This window comes from Prunus dulcis, chromosome 6, assembly GCF_902201215.1.
Source record: "Prunus dulcis chromosome 6, ALMONDv2, whole genome shotgun sequence".
Lineage (NCBI taxonomy): Eukaryota > Viridiplantae > Streptophyta > Magnoliopsida > Rosales > Rosaceae > Prunus > Prunus dulcis.
Genome location: NC_047655.1, coordinates 3,067,462 through 3,085,244, shown reverse-complemented (window position 1 = coordinate 3,085,244; position 17,783 = coordinate 3,067,462). Strand labels below are relative to the sequence as shown.

The 17,783-nt window shown below is 38.6% G+C and overlaps 3 protein-coding genes and 1 non-coding gene across 6 annotated transcripts; 3 read left to right on the top strand and 1 right to left on the bottom strand.

Annotated features, from left to right (window-relative positions):
• Window positions 1-287: 287 nt before the first annotated feature.
• LOC117631460 (probable glutathione S-transferase parA) lies at window positions 288-1,428 on the top strand. Its single transcript, XM_034364619.1, has 2 exons — window positions 288-623; window positions 900-1,428. Exons 1-2 carry the CDS (start codon window positions 309-311, stop codon window positions 1,239-1,241), a joined length of 657 nt encoding a protein of 218 aa, XP_034220510.1. The 5' UTR covers window positions 288-308; the 3' UTR covers window positions 1,242-1,428.
• Window positions 1,429-2,095: 667 nt separating this feature from the next.
• LOC117633300 lies at window positions 2,096-2,202 on the top strand. The gene has a single exon (XR_004586613.1). It is a non-coding gene; the product is annotated as a small nucleolar RNA snoR100 (small nucleolar RNA).
• A 1,189-nt stretch (window positions 2,203-3,391) lies between these two features.
• On the bottom strand, window positions 3,392-6,589 carry LOC117629821 (trans-cinnamate 4-monooxygenase). Its single transcript, XM_034362447.1, has 3 exons — window positions 5,595-6,589; window positions 5,086-5,219; window positions 3,392-4,116 (listed from the first exon to the last, which is right to left on the bottom strand). Exons 1-3 carry the CDS (start codon window positions 6,377-6,379, stop codon window positions 3,521-3,523), a joined length of 1,515 nt encoding a protein of 504 aa, XP_034218338.1. The 5' UTR covers window positions 6,380-6,589; the 3' UTR covers window positions 3,392-3,520.
• A 4,590-nt stretch (window positions 6,590-11,179) lies between these two features.
• On the top strand, window positions 11,180-17,679 carry LOC117630773 (DEAD-box ATP-dependent RNA helicase 20-like). Of its 3 annotated transcripts, XM_034363548.1 has the most exons (14): window positions 11,180-11,741; window positions 11,916-12,008; window positions 12,122-12,286; window positions 12,389-12,484; window positions 12,621-12,695; window positions 13,083-13,244; window positions 13,905-13,985; window positions 14,778-14,876; window positions 15,287-15,382; window positions 15,909-16,040; window positions 16,195-16,269; window positions 16,586-16,675; window positions 16,777-16,851; window positions 17,008-17,679. In XM_034363548.1, exons 1-14 carry the CDS (start codon window positions 11,433-11,435, stop codon window positions 17,182-17,184), a joined length of 1,725 nt encoding a protein of 574 aa, XP_034219439.1. In that variant the 5' UTR covers window positions 11,180-11,432; the 3' UTR covers window positions 17,185-17,679. The 3 variants fall into 3 exon arrangements, 2 of the variants coding, with proteins under 2 accessions (XP_034219439.1, XP_034219440.1); XR_004586249.1 differs by lacking the exon at window positions 17,008-17,679 and having other exon boundaries at window positions 11,322-11,741; window positions 16,549-16,675; window positions 16,777-16,810; XM_034363549.1 differs by lacking the exon at window positions 15,287-15,382 and having other exon boundaries at window positions 11,325-11,741.
• Window positions 17,680-17,783: the final 104 nt, after the last annotated feature.

Genomic DNA, 17,783 nt, shown 5'->3' with positions numbered 1-17,783 from the left:
TTTCAAAATCAATTGAAATGAATATATTTATAATATCTCTTGCGTGACAATGCGTGCAAGACTGGTACTCTATTTATTTTCATTTTGTCCTGCTTCATTTCGTACAAGATTGAAAAACCAAAAGTAGTCCAAATACGATTTGTCCATTTGGAAGCATGCAAATCCACTTTGACTATCTTTTCTTCACAAATTCCATTCACATTGGAGTCTTGGACGGAGTTGCTGACTTTGCCATGACATCATTAATCTTAACATCGACAAGCAGCTATAAATATTTCTGCAATTTCATTTGAAGCATTGTTATTAAGATGGAGGACAAACTGGTGCTTTTGGATTTTTGGCCAAGCTCTTATGGGATGAGAGTGAGGATCGCTTTGGCTGAGAAAGGGATCAAATATGAGGCCAGGGAGGAGAACTTGGCAGACAAAAGCCCCCTGCTTCTTGAGATGAACCCACTTCACAAGATGATCCCTGTTTTGATTCACAATGGAAAACCCATTTCTGAATCCCTCCTCCTTCTCCAGTACATTGATGAGGTTTGGCATCACACATCTCCCTTGCTCCCCTCTGACCCATATCAAAGATCCCAAGCGAGGTTTTGGGCTGACTATATTGACAAAAAGGTTAGTCAAATATATCACATTAATTGTCCTCAATATTATTGTTTTTAAGCAGTGCTAGCATAAGTTGCATGTGAGCTCGTAATGCATTTTCAATCATTGATGAGTGTGTGACTCTTTGTAAAATGCGTCACGCGCGACTGACGCTAGCATTTTCCATGATATTTTACATGATCAGATTGTCATTATTACAATTCACATAAAAATCTACCATGTAATTGGGCATGAAGTAGTACATATTTCTAATGCAATATTGCGGATGGGATGTGCAAAATGCAGATATACAGCCTGGGCAAGAGAGTGTGGAAGGAAAAAGGGGAAAAGCAAGAGGCAACAAAGAAGGAATTCATGGAAGGTTTGAGAACCATAGAAGGTGAGCTTGGAGACAAGCCTTATTTTGGTGGAGAAGACTTTGGGTTTGTGGATGTGGTGCTTGTTCCCCTCACCAGCTGGTTTTATTCCTTTGAGGTCTGTGGGAATTTCAGCATAGAGGCTGAATGTCCCAAGCTTGTTGGTTGGGCCAGAAGGTGCATGGAGAGGGACAGTGTGTCCAAGTCACTTCCTCACCCTCAGAAAATCTATGCTTTTGTCTTGGAACTCAAGCAGAAATATGGGTTGTGAATTACAGATACCAATCAATCAGAATAAGAATTTGTCACACCCAGTTGATTGGGTTGTTTGTGTGGTGCTTGCACTTCACTATATTTTTCACATGGTGTATTACAATTGCAATGAAACATAAATAAGTTCCCTAAATCATTGTTTTCTCTTATTTGGGCTCAATAAAATACACAGTTGATTGGATCGAGTCAGCTGCGACATAAATATATTTACGAAGAGATTAATTTTGTGACCGATAAGTTAATTTCTCTTAAACTTACAAGTGACGTATAAATTAGCCGCTTTAGGACTTCATTAGGAACTACATCCTTAACCAACTTTTGTTCAAAGATATTTGTATGTACAGTCTCTATACCTCATGATTTAATTCAACCATATTTTCTATGAACATAGAAATTGTGAATATTGAGGGAAAAGAAAGGAAATAAAAAAAAGGAAAAAAAATATAAATAGAAAACCAGTAGTGTATCTCTCAGCCCAAAAAGTTCAAGTATTGGGCCCTGCATATGTAACCCAAAATGTCCAGAGGGCCAACAAACATCAAACCGAACCAGCCCGTGGTGTTTTCGTAATTTTGGGACCTTCGAGAGCGCAGAAACCCTAACTGACTGGCCTCTCTAAATCACCTATAAATAACGGAAGAAGAGCAACCTATTCACTGCGGCTGAGCCGAGCGTAGTTATTTTATTTTCTGATTCTTATATTTTCTTTGTTCAATGTTTGATTGAATCTCTGAAGAGCCTTCTTCTGCTTTTGATTTGATTTTTTATTAATTTTCGTGGTGTTTTTTTATATATATTTATTGTTTTGATATTGGATCCGTGCACAATAAGCCGATGCTCTGGATGAAAAAGTAATGAAGGAAGCATGGTGATGTGCACGGAAATTGAACAACTTTGGGTCCGCATGTCTGCTCTCTCTGATTCTCTCTGATTTGAGGGCCTGGTTACGACCCACATCATCTCTTCGTTTTCTCAATCTCTTATTTCAATCTGTTTTGTTGTTGTTTTGAATCTCGAAATTTCTGGTTTTTATAATTTCCTTGGGTTAAAATCTGTCGAATAATATGGTTTGAAGAATGCCAGAAAACCACGCTGCAAATGAATGTTGGAACAAAAACCTGAGAGGAATCTTGTAGTTTCCACTTGCAGTGTAAAACGTCAGTTCACAGAACATGAAAGAGAAAAAAAAATACAATAAAAACTTGCGGCAGAACGCAACAAGTTGGGCAAGTGGGATCGTTCTAATCTTTGTTTCCTCCCTCCCAGGTCTTTATAAAAATAATAATAATGAGGAAAAGAATTTGTCCAATGAAGACTTTTTCAATACTAGCCCAAATGGTGGGGACAATTTAAATCCACGACATGACTTCCAATTTCCAGCACTTGAAAATGGTGGAATCACTTCTGATATAAATATGACAAATTTGTTATTGAAAATCTACAAGTGATTCTTGAAAAACTGTTTAGAATTAGAATTGCTTTTGAAAAAAGCTAAGATGATGCGGGTAAAAATGGAGATATGATCTGAATAAGGCCAAGAATTAGGCATTACTAAACTTGTTGAAGAGAGGAAAGGTATAGTGTCTCATCAGAGGTTGAATCAATCATCAAAAGAAGAATTAGGCAACAAATTTCGGAGGTATTTGGGGTTGACCAATGGTTGGGTAATGGGCATGATCTGTGCCAATACCAAATTCAAGTTAGAGTGACTGATTGGAGTTGGGTGATGAAACTGAAGATCAAGATTGATCATGTGCATTCCTACTAGTTTTGAGGGGTTGGTGGAGGGAGCAAATGTGCATTTGATGGCTGATCACCAATGACAACTTAAAATGTAAGTCAGCTTGTGTAACATATGGAATGTGCCAAGTTGGATTTGATGCAAGACATTAAAAATATGGCAACAATGAAATCAACTTTGTTAGGTGAGGCATCATTGCATCAATTTAGTTGAGCTAATCTCCATGAACCATACTCTGTGGTGTGTGCTCAATATCGGTAAGGTTGAGCGGCATAGCTTAGCCAGCCACATGTCCTTTCATATGGTTCAAAATTAGGCACATGGGAGGAGGGGTTGGTGGTACAGAAACTCTTCAAACCTTGAAAAAGAGATTAAGAAAAATAAAAGCATAAAACTTCAAGCCGTGATGAAAGAGAATAAAAATACTTTATTGAAAAAGTTCCACTAAATTTACATTGTCGCACAAACCCCACATTTTATCATATTAATCCATCCACTTATGACATAATCAAAATCATCATCCTCGCAAATTACATCTATGACCTTGGCTTCAACACAATGGTAGAGTGCTTCAAAATGTGCAAGCTGAACTGCCCACCTTTCTCTGTGGTGTCAAGCTTGGACTGTCCTGGAGGAGGCAAGAGCTCAAAGTTCTGGACTAAACGTCCCAAAGTGATCCCAAGGATTGGCAGGGCCAAAATAATCCCGGGACAGCTTCTTCTCCCAACACCAAAAGGAAGGTACCTAAAGTCATTGCCATTGGCCTCAACCTTGGCCTCTTCCTCCAAAAACCTCTCTGGCCTAAACTCCTCAGGCTTCTTCCAGAGGGCAGGGTTGTTTGCCAGCCACCATGCATTCACCAGGATCTTGCTCTCCGCCGGAATGTCGTAGCTGCCCAGCTTTGCATCGTTGAGGTTCATGTGTGGGACAAGCAATGGGATTGCCATGCGAAGCCTGAGAGTCTCTTTGATCACAGCTTGAAGGTAGGGAAGCTTCTGGATGTCTGGCTCTGTGATTTGAACACCAGGGCCAAGCACTGAGTCAAGCTCATCCCTCAGCTTCTTTTGGATCTCAGGGTGGTTCACAAGCTCTGCAATCCCCCACTCAATTGACCATAGTGTTGTTTCAATTGCTGTTGATCAAAAAAAATATATTATACTGTGATTTATCTGTAACGAGTTAGATAAGTCATTAAAATTACAAAGAGTAAAGTTTCTGCACATATATCATACTGTGATTAATCTGTAGTGTCCAAATGGAAAGTGGGTTGGCAGGTCAATGTCATAGGGGGGTTGGCAGGAAGAAAGTGGGTTGTACATAAAATGAAGTTTAACTAATGTAGAGGATAAGATGTGTATGTTGCCATCATTATAAGGAAACCCAAGAAAGTTGCTAGGTTATATATATATATTCAGATTGAAGCCACATGTTTGTTCACCTAGATGCACCTAACAAGGTGGCTTTGACATATTCAGATTAAAGAAAATATTTATCACCTAACCTGAAAAGGAATCATGTCACGATGCAGGACAACCAATGGCTTGGGTTAAACTAGAGTTGAATACTTAAAATGAATTCTAAGTTGGCGTTGAAATAATCAATTTGTCTTATAAAGTCTCACATATAAATCACTGAGGAATGAGCTTCTTATATACATAACCAAGATACTATGGAGTTCGAATTTAAAATCTCTAATATGCAGGTTAATTCTCTTTTTTACTCGCCTAGACCCGTTAGCAGAATACATAATATTTTAACTGCGATTTAAATAAAATCTAGGATTTATTATTGATATATGTAATATTATTTGTAAGAAAATATAAAATAAAAGAGTGTGGAAGAACAGGTCAAAAATTTTATCCTCACAATAAACACCGGCGACAAGGGCACCGAATTACGCAGGCTTGCAATTATGAACGGTAAGTTTTATAGGATTTATTTTTTGTTTGTTTTGCATAAATCATGTGAAAATTTTAAGAGAAGCGCCATTTGCATTTCCCATAATAACCTCTCGAAAAAATTGGGCAAAGCAGTAAAATGCATGGCACTGTGTTTACTGTGGCAAAAATTAGGAGACTAGGAAAGTGAGGGCCCCACTTACCAGCAACGTTGATATTCTCGACGATGTAAAGGACGTTGTCCTCGTTGATCTCTCCCTTCTGCTGAGCGTCCAGGATATGGTCGATGGCGCACTTCAGTCCTTCATTTGTTGTCGTTTTTGTGCTTGAAAGTTTCCTGCTCAACAATTAAAATCAAATTTCATTTTAGATTTAATCAAATATTCTATAAAAATAGAAAACTTCACATATTTTTTGAAAGTCGAACAACAAAATTTCCATGAGACCCATAAAGGGAAACCGTTCATGATAGTCATGCTACTAACGCGGTATATTTAACCATTTAGTTACGTGACGTATTATATATTAGATATTGTTATTCACACTATCAGTTTGTCATTCTCATCCGTTTTCATTTTTAATGAAGGACGACAAATTAGAATTTCAGTAACTAACAGTTTCCTTTTTATCTTTTACTAATTAGACACTATTGTTTTTCAACATAAATAACAAAAATGAATTAAGTAAAAAAATAAAAAATAAAAAGTCTTACTTCCGTTCATCAACAAAGTAGTCCTTGAACAGCCGAATTCTCTTCTCCTTGACCTCTTTGCAGATCTTCAAGTAGCCTCTCAAGAAGGGTCTCAAAATGGGGATAAAATCTCCATAATTGTAATCGAAGCTCTGAGCTAATCGGCTCCTCTCCCCATTCAACCCCTTGAGCTTCATAAACAGAGGATCCTCCTCGCTCTCGAACCTCCGATCGAACATAATCCGGTACATGTTGTTGTACATCATCAGCTGCAACCGCCTCCGCAGCACCATCCCATTGGTCGCAGACCCCGGGTACTTCTTCACGTCCTCAACCACCGCCGCTGCCTCCGATTCCCAGCCGTGCCGATACTGCTGGACGACCTTGTTCGTGAAGAAAGGAACGGTCATGATCCGCCTCATCTTCCTCCAGTGCTCACCGTAGACCGTGAACACCATATCCTGGCCCTCCCCGGTGAAAATATCGAACACGACGTTTCGTGTCCTCGACCCGAATTCGACGCCCTGGGTGTGGAGGACCTCCTTGGCGAGGTCAGGGGACGAGACCACCACCAAATTGCGCTGCCCCATGCGGAGGAGGAAGATGTCGCCGAACTTTTTCGCGAGGTCGGTGAGGTTCCGGTGGTTGAGGTCGTCGCCGACCTGGAGCCAGTTTCCGAAAACTGGTACGGGTATCGGACCGGGCGGGAGCTTGAACCGCTTGCCACGGAGCTTCGAAATAGTGATTGCGACGATGACGGCGATGAAGAGACCCAGGAGGGTCTTTTCCAGGAGGAGTAGGTCCATTTCGGGTTGTGTGGGTGTGGCGAGTGATTTGGCGGGTGGGCAGATGAATAATGCGGATGAGAGAAAATGAGTTATGGGTGGGAAAGTGAACTAGTGTTGAACTGGTGTTTGTGGATTTGGGGAGGGGAGATTTATAGAAAGAAGTAACGGGCGAGCGGCCGTTAGGTAGGTTACGTGGTCATGTGGCTGTGGCCTGTGGCTGTGGGGTGGGGGGTGGGTGAAGCCGTGAGTGAAGGCGAGGAAATGGAGATTAACGTCGTTAGATTTAACGGAAGTAAGGAGGTTGGAGAACTCTGGGCGTGTAGGGGGTAGGTGAACGAGCGGGTAGGTGGACGAAGATGTCAAATGATTTTGTTTTGAATCGGGTGTGGAGCCCTCTCAACTGTCTTCGTGGGGCTCACCACTGGTACTTCGATACCTCACCGGCTTCGGCTGTGATGTCCTACAAGGCTGCAACTTGCAACTGTATGTTTTTTTTCTGTGTCGTGGTTGCTTCAGGATCACAATGCTATGATGCTGCTGTCCTCACAAGCGACCGCCACAATTTGATTCAGTCAGAAGGTTTTTTTTTCCTATTTTTTAACCATAATACTTAAATTATTTAACTTTTAAGTTTTATTATTATGTAAAAAGACAAAAAAGTCATCCAACTTAATACTTAATCATAGTACATCTATACACATAACCCACCACTTTTCATATTAAGTTTTAGAAAAACACAAACTCCTTTACACCATGTTGCCAAATTATTCTTCTCTTTCAATCCAATAAACCTACTACACTTTCATATTCTCTTTACAAACCCTAAATACAGTATGCAAATAGTAACTTGTCGGTTGTCGATTGAGTTTGACAACAATGTTTTTATCTCTTTAAGTAATGTGAGATTGAGGTGAACTTAGAGTGGTAAGGAGTAAGATAGCGGGATGTGGGGTGTGAGGTTGATTAGTTTTTTTAAAAATAATTTCCTGCTAGGTGTGTGTTTAGGGGTAGTTTGGGAAGAGAGTAAGATTTTCTTAGAAATTTTGAAAATTTGAATTAGAAGTTGGAGAAAACTTAGAATATAAGATGACCAAAGAAAAGTGTGAGTTTTAAATAGAAAAACTCAAAATTAAATCATGAAATTTATGGATTTAATTTTTACTCCTTATTCTCAGATATCCTTATCGCAATATGTTTTTTTAAAAAGGGGATATTTGGCCACCAAGTTGGGGTTGAGTCCCACCAGAATCTGATTTCAGAAAAATTGGTGTGAGCAGCGATTAGGTGAATTGTATGTGTTTTTCTTTGTCCATGGTTGAAATGTTCGTACTTCTGGATGAAGCACGCCACCAAATTCAACTTTTCTTGTTACCTACTAATTTTGATTTGTTCAGTACCATTTTAGAGTGTAATATAATGTGTCCCATAGAGACATATTACCTTTCCGCATTGAGATTTGATCAAAATAAGTCAAATTAAAAAAAATTAATAGAACCTAACCTATTATTTTATGATAGGTTTTCACACAATTGTTATTGTTATGTTATGTATTAACCAAAATTACAATGGAAGTTAAAGGATAACTAATCCATTTTAGGCCTTGTTTGATAACCATTCCATTTTCATTTATTTAAAACTGAAAACTGCATATATGTTTGGTAATAGTTTTCGTTTTCTGTTTTTTTAATTAAAAAAGTGAAACCTAGTTTTCAAAATCACCTTTCTTTTTTAAAAACAAATTTAAATTATTTTTGGTTTTCATTAATTTTTTTGTCATTCTTTCTCATTCACCAATTTTACATCAAATACCCAAAAAAGTAAAAGTTTGAATACTGCAAATTCTCCCATATAATTTTTAATGTAAAGTCGTATTGGCTCTCCCACTTATTAATATCCAACAAAGGATGTTGAACTTGTGCATAAATTAATATCTTACATCTTCTTCAAATCCAACAACCTAACTTATCCATTAACCTCATCAAATTAAAGTCAACTTAACAAAAACATTTTATTTCTCAATCCGTTTGGGTTTCGTAATAAAAATTTAAGAAAATTTACATATTTATAGCATGACACAAATATGCTCAGTCTCGTCTGAATGGAGGTGGTAGTGGAACGGTACCTTCCATAATTGAATGTCATGTGCTGCCTACCACACTGTACCAGCACCACCCAATTCCTCATTTTTATGCATATTGTAAAGAGTAGATTTGCTCTTCGTGAAGAAAAATTCTCAAATATGACAAAATGCATACCTCTTAATCACGAGTGATTTCATCATGTCATAATCACTTTATTATATATAAATTGCGTTTGCGTGTGATGGATTATATATTGGGAGGGATATCTAGAGGACGGCTATACTTTAGAATTATTGGCTTTGCCTCGTTCATTGTTTGATTTCTATTTAATAAGATTGTTATATACGAAGAATAACTATAGCGGATTGTCACTAAATTAAATACAAAATACGTGTGCAGAAGACTTACTAGTGCAGTGACTTGAAGCAATTGCTTTCTCATAAAATGTCATGAATTCGAGTCTTAATATTCGTGTATTGTGTATAAATTTAGTATGTTAATTTCTTTAAAAATTTAATTAAAGAAATTGGAAGACAGAAAAGAAGATAGATACAAACTGGGGACTTTGTGAGGACCAGTTCCAAGGCTCACCTACTACCATTGAAAAGGATGTTGAACGAATGGCACACCCACATTCCAACAATGTCGCCTCACGAGCTAATAGTGCCTCCCACCATTCTTCATTTTCACTTATCTAATCCCCAAAATCGTCCACGTCACCTATATGTCAACCACATCTATTTCCAACATCATCGACATGACCAATTATAAATCTTAACATTATAATCATTATTAGTCTATTTTTCTTCAAAACCAATTTCATGGATTACGACTCCAAGGCTCATATTTTTACAACCTCATTCCGACTCCAAGGTTATTTCGATTAAGTTGTGGAGTATATTTGTCTAATGTCTTCGCTATTCGTTCAACTTATAAATGTTAAGTATGAGGACTAATCAAATTGAAAGTTGGGTCGAAAAGTCTTGAGCACCCAGATGAGGAACAAGCCCTGTAGATGGTTCACAATTATTTGAAACCCTCGCATAGTTCACAACTTTTCAACTTGAATAGATCCTTAACTATGTTGTTGGGGAGCAAAATGGTAAAAGTGGTAAAAGAAAGAGATTTAACTATGTCAGCCCATTCATTTGAATTTTTTTTTTTCTTGTTGCCACGTGGCGTTGTCTGGGCTCTCCAATCGGATTTTTTTCTTCAATTCAACAGCAGCCAATTTTTTTTATTAAAAAAAACCCAAAATTTAATGATTTTTTTTTTTAAAATTTATTTGAAATTTGACACGTAGGAACCCAAAAATATTATCCAAATTAATTATTGAGGTAAAAGAATTTGTGAAACAAACAAAAAAATGAATAGTAATTGCCATTTGCCATGGCAACGGGTGGAAACGGAAATGGCTTTTTGCAAGGGCAACCACTATTCACGTGAATGGTGGCTGCCCTAGCCCCATCTTGCCATGGCAAAGGGCAAATGGGTGGAGTTGCTCTAAAGGCAAGGGCAATGACAATTACTATTCACTTTAATTTATTTTATATTTTTTATATTTAAACTATTAATTTTGATAAGTTTATCCGATTTTCGGTTGCCACGTGTCAATATTTATTATAAAATTCTCACCTAAAAATTCAAATAACAATTTTGGATTAAATTTTCAAATTAAATTTTCGGATAAGATTTTTGGTTGCCACTTATCTATATTTATTATAAAATTCACATCTCACTCATCATACAATTGAAATACCTACTCACTTATCATACTATTGAAAATACTCCCGGTCCTCATAGTCCAACACAATCGAGTACAAGGAAGACTCAATCATTGGCATAGGCGGTTCCACCGGATCACGACGTGGGAGAGTATTTTCCTTCGGAGGAAGTAATAGTGCCATTATTTTCGACACGGAACGCACCACTGGAACTGACTGCGGGCATTGTTCACTTGAGGAGCCATGTGTAATGGTTTTCCTATTTTTTGTTTTGCCTTGAATAATCCATTTTAAAAAAAAGAAATTGGAAATACAAGAAAACGGCAAATAATTTGTTTTGCCTTGAGGAGCCATATATATATAACGACATTAAATTGAATAAAACGGCAAATAATTTTTTTTTTACCTCGTCACCAAGATTTTGACATCTTCTAACGTTTGTCCACGACCCTCCGGCTTCGATGGAAGATGCCATTTGTATTTTTGCACAAATGGAATTTTGTAGTAGAAAATTTGGTGTGGAAAGTGAATAATATTGGTAGGTATTTAGGGTTTAGGGCAAAATTTTTTGATCGGAGGCTTTAGGAGAAGCCATATGGCTTGTAGCCGTTGGGCTATGTGAGCTGGTGGTCAGCACTGACGTCAGCGGCCTTCGGGCAACAGCCCAATCCATCTTTGCCTGTGGGCTTGCCCAAACTGGTGGGTCTCATGCCTTGCCCGGGCTAGATTTGGTGCGGTAGAGGTGAAACTCCGGCCTAGGAGAGCCTGTTGCCAGGGCAAGGCCCTAGCGTTGCACTTACTTTTAGAGGGTAATAGGTAACAGGATGGGCACAGAAAAATTGAGAACATGAAAATTGGACTCGCGAATACATTCCGGTTGCATCTTGCCGTGTGGGGGGCCTAGTACAATATATATTGGGCTAGGCAGTCGCTTGAAAAGAGTAAAACGCTTGTATGGGTGGCCCAAATGACCACTCTCTTCTTCGGGCTAAAGAGAGAGACGAAGCGACGCCGTCTTATTGAGCCCAAAACATGCACCAAAATATAAGCCCGCAAAGACCCAAGTGGGCCCATAACCCCGGACAGGCGCAAGTTAGCGAGAGTTTGAAAACAAAGACTGGAGAGATAGATTGGTTGGCCAAAGCACGCACGAACCTCTCGTTTTTCTCAAACTGTTTTTTAACACTCACTCACTCACTCCACTCACAGTCGTCGCATAAATCAAACTCTCGCCGATTCTGAGAAACCTTTCGCGAAAGCTAAACGATGTCGTATGTGCCTCCACACCTAAGGTCAAGCTCAACGACCACCACAACCACAACCACAACCACAACCACCACAGAAACCTCATCTGTAACCCTAGACGATCAGAGCAAGCTCTCGTACCCCTCCTCCAACTCTCACTTCAACAACGACAAGTCGTCCGCCGCTTCCTTCTCCAGCTTCTCGCACTCCAATGCCTCTCGCTGGAGCTCCGGCTCTATCTCCACCGCCAACAGAGCTCTCGCCCGGCCTGACGCAGTCGTCCCTCAGTGGAAGCCCTCCGAACGCGTCCTCCGCATGAAGCCTGAACTGGTTCGACGCTTCACCAGTTTTCAATTGCATTTTGGGAATTTGTGAAATTCTAGGCCTTGTATTTGATTGAATTCGTTTACTTAGGGTTCTTGCTACAGCTAATCTCATATTTTCAATGACATTTATGTTTTATTAATGTTATCAGTCTATTTACAAAATTATACATGCCTGCAGATTGAAGAGGTTTGTTTGCGGCTTAATTTGGATGTTTCTGTTAGTCCAGACTCAGCTCCTGCTCCTGCACCAATTGAGTCTTTTGCAGATATGGTGAATCATCTTTGTGTCTTATCAGAATTGGATTTTTGCTTCTATTTTTACTAGCGTGTTTTGTTTTTGTTTCTCTACGGTGTAACAAAACCATTTGGATTCGCTATTCTCAGTGTTTGCACGCTAGCATCATGAAAGATATTGCATACCATGGATACACCACGCCAACATCCATTCAGGCTCAAGCCATGCCAGTTGCCCTCAGTGGGAGGGACCTATTAGGTTGTGCTGAAACTGGCAGCGGGAAAACAGCTGCATTCGCCATCCCAATGATACAGGTCCGAGGCTGCGTTATTTGATATTCTTATGCAGTCTGGACGTTATGCCTGCCAAGTGGGTTTGTTTTACTTAAGGTTTTAATTTTAAATTTCAATGTGTAGCATTGCTTGGCTCAACCTCCTGTTCAACGTGGTGATGGACCACTAGCTTTGGTATTGGCCCCGACTAGAGAGCTTGCCCAACAAATAGAAAAAGAGGTACGATACGTGTGCTTAGGCTGCAAAAGATAACATTGTGATTGCAAGTTTTTTTTTTTTTTTTTTTTTGTGTTGGCTTGGAATTTGTTTCGTAATACTTTTCCGTAGGTGCTAAGTTATGATTGTGTTTTTACAGGTCAAAGCTTTTAGTAAATCTCTTGAGTCCTTCAGAACTGCCATAGTTGTGGGTGGAACCAACATAGCTGAGCAGGTGATTGATTTGGCTCAATAATTTTACCTTTTACTATTCAAATAATTGTTTTAATCTTCGTAGAAAATTCATTATTTCTTATCCTGTGTTATTGCTTTCGATATTGCCTAGGTTGGTGTGGGCTAGGATTCTGAATTATTGCTTCTCTGGTATTATAGTTTTTGCGAACATTTATTTCTGCCTAATGCCCTCCTCCCCCACTCTCATACCTGTGGTTAAAAAATCAACCACTTAACCTGTACCTCCCTTGTTTCTCATGTAGTAAGAGTGAGATATTCCTTTAGTGCAATGATTTTCTGAACTGTTATAGCATTCTAATATATTATTTCCTGTTAGTTTTTGCTAATACTTGTTTGGTTGTGGCTTTGCTACTGGATGAAATGACAGAGGTCTGAGCTACGAGCAGGAGTTGATGTGGTGGTTGCTACTCCTGGACGATTTATAGATCATTTACAACAAGGGAATACTTCCGTCACTAGAATTTCATTTGTCGTTCTGGATGAGGCTGACAGGATGCTTGACATGGGTTTTGAACCACAGATAAGAGAGGTATATTTTGTCTCACCTTTTGATGCTATTGTGTCTGAAAAAAAGAATATTTTTGCCTTTTGCTTTTGAAATTATGTCATACCATCGTCCCTGTGGCTTGTTTTGGCCTGCGTTTTTAAGTTCTTGAGCCAAAGTTTTTGTGTCCAACCGTTTATTCCTTCCAATGCTTCCATGGGTATTCCTTTCATTTATAATTTCCAAACCTGTAGCATCAAGTATCAGGCTCAACGTGAATGCCTATTTTTGAGAAATGAAACTTTATAAAGAATAGGGCAACAATGAAAGGGAACATAGAAAGAGAGAATATTCCTTGGAAAAAAGCCTGCAGTTGGAGGAAACCAAGTGGAATCACAAATTCAAGGAGACATATAGAACGTCCTGGAGGATTTAGACTTATACATGATGTTCACCTCACTTTTAGGTTCCGTTTTGAATAGCGTTTAGGTTTCTTACAACTTTGTGTCCCTTCTATATTTCTGAACCTTGTAAAGCATTTTCAATGTTCAAATAATTGTTTGACTCCTAAACCCGTTATTTGCAAGCATTTCCGTAACATTGAAAGGGGTTATCTGATACATATATTAGAACACATAATATAATCATCTGATTCCCTGTTTACTTCTGGAAGGATATGTCACATCTCTTTTGATGCTATTTTAGGTGATGCGGAACCTTTCTGAAAAGCATCAAACTTTGCTATTTAGTGCAACCATGCCTGATGAGATTGAAGAATTAGCCCAGGTAAGGTTTTCCAATAAGTTACCTTATTAAACAAGCTTTTATGTGTTATACAACTATAATGTTTTTTTTGGAAATGCAGTCTATGGCTGGATTTATTTTTGTAATAAGTTACCAATCACGCCAATTCCCTCCCTGCCCTTGAAATTTAAACACCATCTGATAGTATTACAAATCTTGTGCCAATATGCGTATAATGGATCCCTTTGATCAAGCTGGCTATATTTGTGATTTCCTAATTTTAATAATATGATACATGATCAAAAAATTTGACGTTTATTATTAAATAAGTCAAAAGCATGGTTCAATGTAAACAGAATAAGAGAAAAGTGTCATTGTGGTTCATTTGTCTAATCAAATCAACCTTCTCATTTTACAATCTTATGTTTCTACGGCAAATTTTGTCCTGTATCTTTTAAGTTTCTGAGAATTTTATTGTATTACTGAGAGACACATGAGATATCATCCCTTTGTTTGATGGTAACTTCATATTATTTGTTGCTTTGCAACATGCAGATAGGTATTTAGACCTATTTATCACGTTCCTTGTTAGAGGAGATACTAAAACCGTGCAGTCTTGACCATATCAATAGCCACTAATGCATTCTACCCTTTACTGCAGAGTAATTTTATCCCAAGTTTGGAATGAACTTTTAGTTTGTCATTTTCCAATATACAAAATCTAATTATTAGAATAACATTAAGATCATTATGCTCTCTCTCTCTCTCTCTCTCTCTCTCTCTCTCTCTCCTTTCAGAAAAACACTTATTCTAGCTTCTGTTGTCCAATTTCAGGAATACTTAACTAACCCAGTGCAAGTGAAGGTGGGAAAAGTGAGTAGCCCCACAGCAAATGTAACCCAGACTTTGGAGAAGGTTTCTGAGAGTGAGAAGGTTGGTTCACCCAGAACAATCATTGTTGATTTCTCTTTAATTTTTATTTGCAATGTTTGAGAATTTAATTTAATTTAAATTTCTTTCGTTTGAGGGTGGGGATGGTTTTTTTGTGGATTATGTTAGCTTTTTAACTCCCCTTATTGTTCAGTCACTTCTTGTCTGATTTGATTTTGTACTGAAAAATTTATGCTAGACGTGTGCTGTGGAGAGTTTTTCTATGTATTACTTGGTTGGAAATCTGTGTTCCCGGTGTATTTTATGTGCTTGATACTGATCTTATTATCTTTGACAAGCATATTCCTCAGCTTATCTTTTGCTTACCTATGTAGTTTGAAATGCGTCTGACCCTTTAACTGGGAGAGTTGTTGGCCTGGTTTTAACTCAATAATGGTGCTTTGTCTGTGTAGACTGATAGGCTTTTGGCTTTGCTCGTAGAGGAGGCATCTCGGGTTGAAAGATCTGGCCATCCCTTTCCCTTAACTATTGTATTTGTTGAAAGGAAGGTACATTTTGCTCCATATCGTATCTTCACTTGATTATGACTGTCATCATTTCAACCTTATAATTAAAAGTGTCATGGGTATAAATGTTGATGGACAAGTTTGCCTGCATCTCCTCTTAATCTCTATACTTGTGGACAACTCACTCATTTATGATTTGGTTTAAAGGTGAGCATCATGCCTAACAATGCATCTGCATTCCAATATTGTGAGCATACATTTTGAAGTGTACTGAATAATGGAAAGAAGTTTAAATTAGGGCTTGGTGATGAAATGTTCTTAAAAGCTTGAATTGTGAAACCTTTGTACATTGATCCAAATTTAATGCAAACTCTTTCCTACTTCTGAGTGCATGTTGCCATCGGAGTGCTTTATATGCTTGCTATGGGGCAAAAATACTTTTCAATCTGGCGTGACTTAATTTTCTCTCCTTACTATCTACTTTCTCAGACAAAGGCTTTGATGATTAATCTTGTATGGCTTATTCATGAAATTTAACACTGGATTCTGAATTTGGGCGTGCATGCAGACGAGATGTGACGAAGTTGCTGATGCCTTGGTAGCACAAGGGTTGCATGCGGTTGCTCTTCATGGTGGTCGTACTCAGGGTGAAAGAGAGGCTGCTCTACGTGAATTTAGAAAAGGCACTACCAATATTTTGGTACGTCCTCAGTTGCTAGAGAGAATTGATGCTACTTGTCCTCTATTCATTTCACATTTTCATTTTTGTCTGTTTATACTTGTCTGATTCTGCTTGAATATAAGGAAGCTTTTAAAATTGCCATCCATGTACCTTATTGAGGCCTTGTGTGCAGGTGGCCACTGATGTTGCATCTCGTGGTTTGGATGTCTCAGGAGTTGCTCATGTTATCAATTTGGATCTTCCGAAGGTATACCTGGTTGCAATTAAAAGGCCTGTTGGTTGGGTTATATCTGGAATCCACTTATCCAACCTAGAAGATTATCTGAAAAATGGCAATAAATTTGGCAATTCTTCTGAATGAGTCAACTTGTGATATTTGGAATAGGTGATCTAATGGGTGGTGATCTTTGGAATTTGAATAGCATAAAATCAATCTCAACTATGATCATTAAGTCTTTCTGCTATCATGTGATAGCATCTCATTAGCTTGGTCTTTTCAGTTGCTATTAATTTTGTTGTGAAATAGCAAACCTGAAGCTTCAGTTATGGCTACCTCAATATAGAGCATGGAAGATTATGTACACCGGATTGGAAGGACGGGAAGAGCAGGATCAATGGGACAAGCTACTTCCTTTTACACTGATCGTGATATGGTACCTTATTTTCCACCTTCTCTTACTGCTTGTTTTACTTATGATCTCTTCCATTGGCAGAATATAACTTTTCATTCTTGTTTCTTGATGGCACACTGTAGTTCCTTGTGGCAAATATAAAGAAAGCAATCGCAGATGTTGGATCTGGAAATGCTGTGGCTTTTGCAACTGGAAAGGTACAGATTCTTAGATAACCTATGAGGGGTCAATTCTTTGGCGTCGTACTAGCGCCTAGCCTTTCTTTATCATTTCTAGATAATCTTGGGAGAAAGAAGAGATTAATTTATTTCTTGCATTTGTAAACCTTGACAATTTCTGCTATTAACTATCAGACTGCAAGAAAGAAAGAGAGAGAAGCAGCAGCTGCTCAAAAGCAAGCTAGGGTTGCTCTATCAAAGTGCTCAATAACGGGACCCACATCCGTAAACATTGAGGACAAGTATAGGTTCATGATTGCTGATTCCAACAGTAAACGAGAAGGTGCTGCAGATAGTGCTTGGGACGACTAATGACCTTCAGTGCCTCTTTAATTACAAGCAGCGAGTCGTGCTTGGGGCTTCAAGATCGTGAGGTTGGTAAGATGTACGCTGTGTGGAAGCCAGAGTAGAAGTCGCCCACCTCTCTCTCCCTTCCTCCGTTCCACACACACCTTGTGGCCTGTGTCAGCTGTAAATGTGCCTGTGCTGTTTATGCTTGCTTGTCTTGCAAGTTTGGTAATGTTCATCTATAGGCATGTTACTTCTGACTTGAGGCTTGGACTGCAAAGGTGTTGAATACAATTAGTTCCTTGTAAGTTGTCCACTTTTCAGGTCTGTCGTTTTATATCGTTAATGTACCTAGAATCTGTACCAAGGACTAAGGGTTTGATGCTTAGGGTTGGCTCATAAGTTTTGCATTGTACATCTTAAAAATGAAGTTGACTTGAGAAGTTTGTAGTGGAATGAAATACTTTGGACTGATAATGGCTTCCGAAAGGCATATATAACTTGACACTGTTTTACTCCTATCCTGTGCCTAACATTCACAGGTGCAATATGTGCCTCCCTGCAGCAATAATTTGCAAATTCGAGACGATTCATCGTTTTGCCTTGGTTTTGCTTTTTAGACC